This window comes from Natator depressus, chromosome 5 (genome assembly GCF_965152275.1).
Source record: "Natator depressus isolate rNatDep1 chromosome 5, rNatDep2.hap1, whole genome shotgun sequence".
In the NCBI taxonomy this organism is placed as follows: domain Eukaryota; kingdom Metazoa; phylum Chordata; order Testudines; family Cheloniidae; genus Natator; species Natator depressus.
The window spans coordinates 6174047-6186539 of record NC_134238.1 but is presented as its reverse complement, the minus strand read 5'-3'; the positions used below and the strand labels follow the sequence as shown (position 1 = coordinate 6186539).

Sequence of the window (12493 nt, the reverse complement as noted above, 5' to 3'; positions counted from 1 at the left end):
CTGCAGATTTATACATATTTAACTTTAATCGTTGCTGTACATCCTCCCTAGTAACTGATGGAATAGTTTTTTTATTGTCACTTTAAGATATAAATACATCATCCTGCTTCTTTCCAAATGCAGAGCAGAAATATTTCTTATCTATATATCTATTGCACCAAGAGATGGTAAAAGACCAGCACAAGGTTAAATATTCCAAAAGTCATCCAACTCCATTAGACACTGGAAAATAGCCGAAATGATGTCCTTGGTCTTCAGACATACTCCATTACTGAGGATTTCAGTAGCTATAAATCACATTACAGTACAATACCTTCAAATACGCATGTACATTATAGAGCTACTTTCATACAAACTGTATCCTGAAATTCTTTGCAGTGCTAGAAAATTGCACGACAGCAACTAGTGCATGGTTTAAGGAACATGGCCGGGTAAAGACCTTGCAGAATAATTAAATGAAAACCTCCATTCATCGATAGGACTAATAAACGAGGGCAGAGAGAAATTAAGAGGCATCAGCAGAGGTGTAAATAGAAGAGATGAGAAATGAAAGGAGCTGAGGTAATAAGGAGGTGGAGGGGTCAGGCTGCAGAGGAGCAGGCTCCGACACTGAGACGAGAAGCTGTGTTGAGGCAGACTGTTTCCTCCCCCACAGAAAAGTCTTCCCACTTCGGTGCCTCACAATTTGGTGGCTTTAGCAATCAAAGTAAGGCACGTTCTGAGACAGACCAAGGGCAAAGCGATGCACTTTTTCCCCAGTAGGTGGGCCAGCAGCCAGACAATTGCATGTTATTATTCTTCATTATTATTTAATTTTTGTAAAGAGCTGTCAGCACGTTAGGAGCCGTATATCTTCACTCAGGGCACATTGTCCCCTAAGCAGGGTTTTCTGATGGAGGGCAAGGGGAGCTCCCTGAGTTTGTACTGCAGGGAGAGCCCATCTGTCAAGGTTCCTCCCCCACTCTGAACTCTAGGGTACAGATGTGGGGACCTGCATGAAAAACCTCCTAAGCTTATCTTTACCAGCTTAGGTCAAAACTTCCCCAAGGTACAAAATATTCCACCCTTTTGTCCTTGGATTGGCCGCTACCACCACCAAACAAATACTGGTTACTGGGGAAGAGCTGTTTGGACACGTCTTTCCCCCCAAAATACTTCCCAAAACCTTGCACCCCACTTCCTGGACGAGGTTTGGTAAAAAGCCTCACCAATTTGCCTAGGTGACTACAGACCCAGACCCTTGGATCTTAAGAACAATGAACAATCCTCCCAACACTTGCACCCTCCCTTTCCTGGGAAATGTTGGATAAAAAGCCTCACCAATTTGCATAGGTGACCACAGACCCAAACCCCTGGATCTGAGAACAATGAAAAAACATTCAGTTTTCTTACAAGAAGACTTTTAATAAAAATAGAATTAGAAATAAGAAATCCTCCCTGTAAAATCAGGATGGTAAATACCTTACAGGGTAATTAGATTCAAAACATAGAGAACCCCTCTAGGCAAAAACCTTAAGTTACAAAAAAGATACACAGACAGAAATAGTTATTCTATTCAGCACAATTCTTTTCTCAGCCATTTAAAGAAATCATAATCTAACACATACCTAGCTAGATTACTTACTAAAAGTTCTAAGGCTTCATTCCTGGTCTATCCCCGGCAAAGACAAAATGTAGACAGACACACAAACCCTTTGTTTCTCTCCCTCCTACCAGCTTTTGAAAGTATCTTGTCTCCTCATTGGTCATTTTGGTCAGGTGCCAGCGAGGTCACCTTTAGCTTCTTAACCCTTTACAGGTGAGAGGAGATTTCCTCTGGCCAGGAGGGATTTTAAAGGGGTTTACCCTTCCCTTTCTATTTATGACACCATCTAATGAGTCTATGGGCAGGCAAGGATTGATGTGCTCTGCCTCTGGGGAATGGGAAGGGCTTATCCCCCTAAACCCATGGCTCTCCTGAAATCCAGGTGGACTTGCAGAGATGCAACAGACGGCCAGTGATGGAAGAATGGTTCAGTGGTTGGAGTGTTATCCTGGTTCATTTCCCTGCTTTGCCACAGACTTCCTGTGTGACCTTGGGCAAGTCACTTAGTTACTCTCTGTACCCTCAGTTCCTCATGCGTAAAATGAGGATAAACGCACTTTCCTCCTTCCCTGGGTGCTGTGGATAATACAATGACAATCGTGAGGTTCTCAGATACTAGAGTAATGGGGGCCATATAAGGACTTAAGGTAGGTAGGGTAATACATCTGCCCTGCTACCTGTGCCAGCCCCTACAGTGCAGGAGATCTGCTTCTCTGGATCGTCCCTTGGATGAGCGCTTCGCTGAGTGGTGGGGAGCTGGCTCCAGTTAACGCTGGCATGGTCAGCATGACATTGGTCATTGTGTTTTTAAAAGTGAGCGCCTAATTTTCATGTGCAATTACCACCACAGCGTGGACAAATCTGGCAGTTGCCCATGTAAATGGGCACTTATGTGTCCAAGAGGCCACTTGTGTGTGCAATATACACAAATCATGCATTCAGTGATGTTAATTGCATGTGCAAACGAAGCACCCAATTGCATGCACATTTTTTGCCTGCAGTTTTAAAAGTCATTGTGCAGCTAGCTCAATCCACCCTTCTCCTGGGTCAGGGGAAGGTACGCCATAACCAGTAGCCATGCACTGACCTTAACCCTCCCTAATTTTTCACATCTAGTTTCCTTGAACCCTGACCTGTTGTTTTCTCAGGAGCAAATCTAGACACATGGAATGGCAGCCTATATCTATCTTTCCTTATTATTCTTAATTAATTATCAATAAATAACAGTCAGCCATACCTTTTGGATGGTACGCGATCACCGTTCCCTCTAAGCTGTGCGCATGTGTGTGCCCACACAGGTCCTAAACCCCATGCACACGGCGGAACACCGCGCGCACAAAAATTTGCACAGCACAACAATTTGCACAGAAGACATTTTTTGCGCACACGACCTGTCAAAAATTAGAGGGAACGTTGCCCATGATAGACCCTAAATAAATACACCGGCCTAATTTTTCAAAAGCGACAAGCGATTTTCATTGCCTCATTTTGGTGCATGCCCAGCTTGAGATGTGAAAAAATGGCCTGATTTTCAATGGCTCAGCATCTTTCTGAAAATCAGGTGTCTTAAGTTGAGCACCCAAAATCACTCGCCACTTCTGAAAACTTGGGCCACTGTAAAGAGGTTACAGTCTGGACAGATGTAGAATGTGAAAGCAACAAATGAAAGGGAGAAAGGAAGGGAGAAGCAAAACAGAACAACTGCAAAAAATGACAACGATAAATTATGGGACTATCGGGTGTTTTTTCTAAACAAAAGTGTTTGTCTGGACTGTGGGCGTCATTCTGTGCTGATGAAATATACAACAGCTGGACCGCATGATTGCGCTGTGTGAGCTGATGCTGCAAGGTTTCTGAGGGTGGGTTTCCTGTGAGTGTTCCATTAGACGACACTAGATCTGCATCTGCTCTGTGGCAGAGAGCGTGGTCATTTGGCCATCTGGGATTCATGTAGAACCCTATTTGAACAGTCCTGACTATGGTCGCTCTGTGCTTATAGTCATCCAGATGGTGCCGTTGATTTAGCGCTGACGGAAGCAATTTAGCATGGGACCCTCCAACAAACTATTGTATTTTGTGGACTGCATGCAGTTACTCAATCATTTTCTATTGACCGACAGAGGAGCTTTGAGATGATTGGATATGGGATGCATGGTCAGGAGAGCTGGGTTGTGTTCCTGGTTCTGTCGCTGGCCTGCTGTATGCTGTTGAGCAAGTCACGTTGCCAGTGTGTGCCTCAGTTTCACCTTTAGTCTGTCTTCTCTATTTAGACTGTAAGCCCTTTGGGGAAAGGGACTGTTTCTTATGATGGGTATGTACAGCATCCAGCAGAGTGAGGCCCTGGTCTCAGTTGGGGTATCTAGGTGCTTCTGTGATAAATAACAAAAACTGGGAATTCAGCCTCCCTATCCAGTCCCAAACTTTCCTCTACTACCAGAGTTGCTTCCCACTTCCATTGAGGCTGCTACCTCCTCACCTGTGAATCGAACATATTAGGGATACGGAAAGGGAACAAAAGAGGATGAAGGATTCCAGTTCCCATTTACTTCTGACAACCACCTGCAATAAGTTAACAACCATTGTTTTCTGGAGTGGCTGTCAGAAAAGTGTGTGTGATGAATTACCTATATATTGGGCATTACTTCAAGCCAAATAGCTTTTGGCTTTAGCTGGACTCAGCTAGTTCAAGTTAGCCACTGATGTCACATGGGAAAAGTCAGAACATATTCAACCGGGGACTGGAGTGAAGAGAAATGCCACCAAGATCAGTCTGAAGCTGTGGGCTACCCCATGATGAACCAGGGACACTACTTGGGGAAAAAAACAACATGAAGCTGGAGAACAGGAGAGTTACATTTTTTCCCCACGCACAAAGTGCAGCCATGTGCTTTCAGTCTAAAACCACTTTGATTTGAGGCTAAAGGCTGTTGTCTCTGTCTCTGTACACAAGGAGAGTTCTCAAAAATGCTTGGTTGTGATACATGGAAAACAAAGGGACGTAAATTGAATTGGGGTCACTATTTTTTTTTATAGTGACTCATTCATGGTTTGGTTTTTAAAGCACTTTTAACCATGAGATAAAGAATTTCTTAGACACAGGATGTTCTTCTGACAGAGAACAGCTAAGGGCTGCTGCTTTCCAGCCCCCATCCCAACAGTTCATTGTGACTAAGCTTTCCTCCACAGGCCATCCCAGCACCAAGAAGTTGAGGACAACAGAATATTCCCCGGGCTGCTCAGACTTGGATTAGATTCTCAGCAGTGCCCAGCTCGATGGTAGTATGTATGTGCAGAACTTGCGTCTTCTGATGGAAGATGCTTCCAGTGCCAGAAGGAAAAAAGGACAAACGCTGGTTATTGGCTCATCAGTATGTCAAACCCAGGAATAACAGTAAATGAAGATGGAAAAGGCCTGCTAAGAAATCCAGTCCATTCCTCAGCCAGTGTAGCGTGGGCCTTTGCAGTATGTTTCCTTCACAACTTCGGTTCTCATTTTAGCTTCCTGTTTCTCTTTGTTGGCAATATTAAGCCAACACAATCATGCTCCAGGAATCACTTGAGTTCCTGCCTACCCAGTGTGGGAAAATGAAGGTCTTAAGGGACTGACCATCCCTGGAGCAATATGCTTACAAAGAACTGCAGAAACCTCCCGGCAGCTAGCCACACTGAAGGAATCAGCTCTGCTGAGAGAGTGGATATGTTCTGTATCTTTCTTTCCCACTCATTAATTCGCTCATTGAAGCAAATTTAGTGTAGGTGACAAGAGTGCCAAGTCCGGGAGACTGAAGTCCTTTCTTAGCCACACAACAGACACAACCTGAGCAATGACAAGTGCAAGCGTTCCTCCCTCCCTCCCCCCAAATGTCACCCTAACAATGTTATAACTATGTCCTAGAAGGTTCATCTGTAGGCATGAGTTCGGTCACTCTCCATATCCATTCCATCCTCAGCTTCTCTGCTGAGATCTCTAGGAATGGGACTGGTTTGGGTTCGGGCCTGTCTCTAATAGCAACTGAGCGATGTCTCATTGTTTGCACGGCTACATACATGTTGGACTTGATCCTGCCCTGTGCAGTCACCAAGCCTGGTGCTGAGCAGAAAGCCCAGAGGATCACATGCTGAAGAGAGCCTGCTGCAATGGACACCATGGTATTCCAGCCTAGTAGAAGGAGTGAAACCGAAGAGTGGCTGTGGGTAGGCAAGAGGCTCACTTGCATCTTGATGATTGTGCCTGAGGCTGTATCTGCTCACACCACCCATTCTCCTTGCACCCTGCCACTCAGGGAGTGGGCACACAAGACTTTGAGACTTGCCATACAACCACTGAGGACTGGGCTGAATGCTTTGCCTAACTCATGGCCACCATTTACTCTGGTGCTTATCAGCACCTCGCAAGGACCTGCAGGATCAAGGCTGAAGTGTTTTGGGGTGCAAAGCAGCCTTCAACTACACCTCTGAAGTAGACATGTGATCTGCTCTTCCCCATTCTCCCCACTCCCCATCTGGGGTGGTTTAAATGGAAGAGCAGTCAGGGAGCAACCTTCTTAGTGCTCCACAGTGTTGCAACCAGGTCCAGCTCCAGGCACCAGGGAAGGAAGCAGGCGCCTGGGGCGGCCAATAGAAAGGGGCGGCACTCCGTCCATCATCGCGGCAGGCCCTGCGGTCCCTCTCTTCCTCTTCGGCGGCACTTCGGCGGCAGCTCAACCTGGCTTGGTTTTGGGGTTTTTTCCCTTCGCCGCTTGGGGCGGCAAAAAAGCTGGAGCCCGCCCTGGACGCAACCCATCCAAGACTGTTTCTGTGGTGGGAAAGGCATGCTGTGCTCTGAGAGCCCCTAAGAGTCCCAGCTTTCTGCAGCCTGAAGCAGCAGCCAGGGAAAGAAATGGGGGATGGGGAAAATCCAGCTCCCCATTATTCTGTCCTTGTTGCTGCCCACTGGTCATGTCACAGTCAGGGAGGGAGAGGTGGGTCAGGAGAAGCCATGGACTCTGTAGCTGACAACTTTTTGGAAGTGCAGTGCAGTGCAGAACAGGGAGGCATGGATCAGCGTTCACATCACACTCCCCATCCATACCCAGCCCTGGTCGGGGAAGCTACTGATCCAACCAGCGGACCAAATTCGGAGATGAATCCTGGTCACGTACCACTTGAGGCACGTTGCACATACGCTAAGAAGTGCAGAACAAGGGAGATTCAACGCCCCGAGCTGCAGTCCTAGCAAATTTCTTGATCCTTTACTACCTTGGTAAATCATTTATTAGAGCGGCCGTTTTACATAAATCCCTGAAAAAAACATAAAATAGATTTATCACAAAACCGTGTCCTCCTACCAACCATCTACAGACTGGTACATATCTTTCTCAGTTTATTAATTAACTGATGCACAGAAACTGCTTTAAGCTTTTAAACCTCTTCCTCTCTTTCTTTGTCCTTCAAGAGTGGGGACCACAATGCAGGAGAGATGTTAAAAAGTAGGGGGTGTTAACCAGAATGGGTGGTGCATTAAAGTAGTGCTTTAAAGTCAATAGCAGCTGGAGTTTCTTGTCTGTGAGAGTTTGACTAAGGTCCCACCTGGGGCACTGCTTTCAGTAGTGCCCAACCCAGACATCCATTAATTAGCACCGCTGTAACATCAGGATGTAACAGATGGGTCCTGGGCTATGGAAACGGTGGGCACAATCTATTTTCCAAGGGAGACAGCTGAGAGGGTAGAACCCCACATTCAGAGGTAGTTCAATACATGACTGTTGGTAGTTACCCAGCTGAAACCAGCCCAACTCGGAATGAGGCATGTTCTTCTCATGTCTGGAGTAAGAGCACTGAGAGTCTAGAAGAGAGTTAGGAGGGGAAACAGCTCTCATTAAGAGCTGCATTCAAAGACATGGGCCAGGTGACTAGCAATTTCAACTTAGTGATCTAGGGAAATACACCCACTGGAGCTCCAGGGCCTGCTCCTGCTCCACTGAAGTCCATGGGAGCTTTGCTAGCTCCTTCATTCGCAGCAGGATCAGAGCCCTATTGAGTGACAAGTCAGTCAACCAATCACACACAACCTAGAATCATCACATTATCAGAGCTCTTCTTGGCTGATCCATGATCCCAGGGGCAGGATAATTGTTATGTAACAACATCCAAGATCTGATTGACTCTTTCATGAGTTTCCTCTACCATTGCGCTCCAGTTTTCCGTCAAGAAATGAGGGGCAAGCAAATGTCAAGCATGAGGGGCAAGCAAAGGTCTTTGCTCCCATCTTCACCACTGCAATACCAGAACCTTCTCATCTGTGTTGTGCTCTAAGGCCAACTCTACAAAGAACTGATTACTGACTTTGGTGCTGGGGAAGGGAACACAAGTTAGTTCCATGTGCTGACCCAGCACTGCCACTTGGAGATGTGACTGCCACACTCACTTAGGATATCATCTCACCTTGATGTAACCCTTAATTTCATTCATTTCACAGCCTCTCACAGAGCTGCATTAACAGTCAAAGGCAGAGAGTGTGGGTTTAAGACTGGTTTGTGTGTGTGTCTGTGTGTGATTTGTGAAAGAAATCAGTCCTGTAGCATGTGAGACTTGCTGATAGCCAAGGATTAGATCAGAGATGAGACACTGATGAGGACTCTGAGCGTATGGAGGGGCAGAGCTGCAAACCACATTCCATTCCATTGTCAGGGGCAGGCATGTATCTGTCAGCAAGGGCTCATCGTTAGCTTTTGGGGGTTCTAAAACTGCCTCTTTGCCTCACCCTGTTTATCAGCAGACCCTGGATGGTTTGTCCTGCCAGAGCCCTGTGTAGGGGGATGACCAGCACAGGCTGTTACACAGTATCCATGCACAGACCCAAGGGAGGTGGACAACACATGAGGATGCTCATGGCTGGAGCATGAGGGGCATTTCTGGGATGTTGTGGTTGCCTCATGCTTCTCCAGACACCAGTTACCAGCTAAATGCGCACCCGCAAGGGAGGGCAGAACTCCCAGCAGTCTTCAGAAGCACAGGTTTCTATTGCTGGATCTAAAGTAGGACCCCAAGTAGTAGCTAATCCCATTAGCATCCGTGTCATTATAGGTTTCAGAGTAACAGCCGTGTTAGTCTGTATTCGTAAAAAGAAAAAAGAAAAGGAGTACTTGTGGCACCTTAGAGACTAACCAGTTTATTTGAGCATGCTCACGAAAGCTCATGCTCAAATAAACTGGTTAGTCTCTAAGGTGCCACAAGTACTCCTTTTCTTTTTTCTTTTTACGTGTCATTATAATGGCCTCTAGCCATTGGGGGCGAGGCCACAATGACAAGCACCGCTCTCCTCCATTACAAAATAATAAATAAGACTCCGTTCCAAGTATGTAAACTAGGCCGGCTACTCCAGCACACCGTGGACTTGGTCTAGCTGCATCTCTGCTCAGCCTCTGTCCCAGCATGCTGGGAACTGACCTGCCCTCGCTCGTCTGGTCCCAAAGTGGTCCCCTTAGCCCCTTATAATTACCCCATTCACATGTCCAGTCACTGAGGGTGATTCCCATTACAGCGAGCTCTACATGCCTGCTTGCAAAGCGCAGTGCTGTCTAGATGCCATGCAGAGTAACCCGAGCTACTCATGTAACCCCCATTAGGGAAGTGTGGGTGTTTGCCTCCCTCAAAGGTGTGAATAAGAGTCCCCTACAGCTATCAGTTAACAGAGCTGCTCCTTCACTTCAAGTGATAACTGTTCAAGCTTTCAGTGCTGATGGTCTAGGGTTTGAGCCAGCTCAGGTTGGCATGGGAAAGTCATTGGGTTCTCCCATATTTACTTTGCCATTATAAGCAAGTAGTTATGGCTATATCAAGTTCCCTCATTCATAGATGCAGCAGGGAGAGCAGGAGAAGGCGCTGCAAAGAAGATAAGAGGGAAACATCAAGGGTGGTAGAAGCAGATTTACCCCAGCCTTGGGAGAGAGAGACACACACAGAATAAGTGCCTTGAAAATGACTCATGACAAGTGCCAACTCGCAGTTAGACATAGCCTCAGCACTGCGTGCATTGATGCTGGGGTGCAAACACTCAGGGCCCTGGACTCTGTGTGGTGTAATGTCTGGAACTGCTTTCGGATCAGATACTGTGATCTGTAACAACCCACCCCATTGGCAACCATCTTCCCCTCACCCTCCCTCCCACCCACCTCCCCAATCCTTTCCTCGCCCCCACCCCATGTTCATTCTGAGTGGTCTTGCATGAACCCTTCAGTTCGTTAAACCCCCCGCCTTGCCTCCTGTTTTGACAGGGTTTGTGAGTTTTGACAACCCCGCCAGTGCCCAGGCTGCCATCCAGGCTATGAATGGTTTCCAGATTGGCATGAAGAGGCTGAAGGTGCAGCTGAAGAGGCCGAAGGATGCTAACCGTCCCTACTGAAGAGTTGTGGGAACCGCTGGATACACATGACTAGCACAGGTAACTGCACGGGGGAGGGGAGGTCACCTGTTGTTGTACAGAGTCTGTGTTGTGGACCCTAAAGAAAGATTAGTTCTGCAATTCTCTGGCTTCTATCTTTTCCACTAGGTCTCTGGCTAGAGCCACACCACCACACGCACACATGCACACAAAACAGGAACTGTTTGTGCGTGCACTTTGGTAGAAAGAGGCTAATTGTGGGACAGGCCAATGTCCTCCTCCCTGTGGCATCACGTGACTATGATGAGTCTTCCTGACCACTAGGGAGGCTAGCAGCTGTTCCGGTCACCTGCTCAGCCATAGAAAGGATTCTGAGGCTGAAGACAACCTGTAATTAAGAGGTGGGAACCAGGCTGCAGTTTAATTCCAAGCAGTTGGACCAGTCCGGCGTATATAGCAGTAGCTCCATGTTGCAAATGTTCCAAAACATTTTTCATTCTTCATATGGTATAGTCCATATCCAGTTTCATCTCAGCATGACAAAGTCCTGCAAATAGGTCTCCTTGACAACTAAATAGCCCCTAATATCTTCCTTGGTGAACTAGAGAAATGGATAAAGGAATCCATGCTCATGTCCTCCCTCAGCTTCTGTTAATTCCTTACTCAGATAAAACTCCCACTGAAGCCAACAGGAGCTTTGCTGGAGTGAGGACTTGGTTAAAAACGGAATAATGACCTCAGGATTAGCCTCCTGGACAGTAAATTGTTTTCTGTTGGGAGGCAGCAAACTTGGTACGCTAAGGGAATTTCTAAGCACATACAACAGTGCCAAAAATACCAGCACAACTTACTTGTTTTGGTGGAATTTAAGCCTGCCCCTGGCAGCAAAATGGAGTCTAGACTTTGGATAAACTTTTCAAAAGATCCGAAGTGTCCCATTTTCAGAAGTCACACGGTATGTCTACACTGCATTGTAAACACGGATCTACAGGACCTGGGCTTGTGGACTGTCCTCTTCCAAGCCTGCACATGGTCATCCACATTGCCTTGTAAACTTGGATTTACGACTGCTGGACCCGGGTCTCACAGCCATGTTAACACCTCCACACTGCCCTAAGCAGACCTTCTGGCTTGAGCTGTGTCCACCCGGGCATGGACCCAAGTCACTGCAGGACTTGGGTTCTGAACCGCCCCCTCAGTATGAGTTATATGACTTGGGTCCTGAGTGCTCACTGACCTGAGTCCAGCTGATTTGTGTGTGGATGGATGTGGGGCTTGGGTTCAAACCCAAGTCAGAACCCAGGCTTAGGTTTCATCCACACAGGGATTAAAAAAACCCAGCTGGCCTGGGTCAGCTGACTTGGACTCACGGGGATTGGACTGTGAGGCTAAAAATTGCTGTGTAGACATTCGGGCTTGGCCTAGAGACCACGCTCTGGGACCCTGTGAGAGTGGGGGGGTCCCGGAGTTGGGATCCAGCCTGAGCCCAGATGTCTGTACAGCAATTTTTAGCCCCACAGTCCAACCCCCGTGAGTCCAAGTCAGCTGACCCAGGCCAGCCGGGGTTTTTTAATCCCTGTGTGGATGAAACCTAAGCCCGAGTAAGCTGTCCCGAGTCAACCATGGCCATGCTGCAGGTCTTTTATCCCTGTATCGCTATACCCATCGGTGCTTAGAATTTTCAGTGAGACTTAGGCTTCTAAGACCAAGATCCTCAAAGGTACTTAGGCACCTAATTCCCATTGATTTATTTCAGTGGGAGTTAGGCACCTAAAAAACATTACGTGATTTTTGAAAATGGGAAGTAGGATCCTAAGTCACTTAGGTGCTTTTGAAAATGTATACATTCTGTCCCTGCAACAGCTGTTTCTCGTCTCCAACGCAAAGTAACGGCATTACTGCACTAATATGCCCTTACCAGTTAGCTACCAAAGACGAAACACATGCTGACAGGTGGTGCAGAAGCAGCCAGCCTGGGCTGCATTGGTAGAACTCTGGTATTTCTGATGGCTCCTGCAGAGCATGGTGGCATTGAGACATCACTGATGATAGTTCAGTTCCTATCTTCAAGGACCAGAGGCATCCCTTTCCAAAAAGGGCATGACCTGGTTCATGGTTTGGCAAGTTACAGTGTGTCAGCACATGGTAAGGTAGAAACCATTGTCCTCAATCTGGTGAATGGATATTGCTCTTCTTCCTGATGACCATCCATAACTCCACTCAGCTCCTCTCCCACTGGTCCCAAAATGTTATGCACTGGCTGGTTTCCCAGTAAATAGGTCCTAGGAAAATATATATGGATGAGTGGTTTATTATGGAGAAGAAGTAGCCATCCATTCCGTAGTTAAAGCTATCTGCAAGTTTCTATTAGAAGGCCAGTACCAAAGATGTACCCGAACTGCAGAGATCAGTTTTGGATTTCCAAACTTTTCCAGCATTGGGGGGTTTGGGGATCTAAGATTTTGATTTAGGCCATCCCAGAATTAGGGGTCAACCATCAATTGCCCAGATTTGACCTTCCCCAACCTTCCAGGCTGTTCTAGTCC

At 47.0% G+C, this 12493-nt stretch overlaps 1 protein-coding gene across 11 annotated transcripts in view; it reads left to right on the top strand.

The window, feature by feature from the left end:
* Nucleotides 1–12493, top strand: part of CELF4 (CUGBP Elav-like family member 4) — an 868113-nt gene that overhangs the window by 822225 nt on the left and 33395 nt on the right. For all 11 annotated transcript variants that reach the window (XR_012639468.1, XR_012639467.1, XM_074952294.1 and 8 more), the window contains exon 12: nucleotides 9841–10007. Coding sequence is in view for 9 of the 11 variants with exons in the window: in XM_074952294.1 (XP_074808395.1) it covers nucleotides 9841–9968 (128 nt within the window). In the remaining 2 variants the exon portion in view is untranslated. The remainder of the gene's footprint in view (nucleotides 1–9840; nucleotides 10008–12493) is intronic.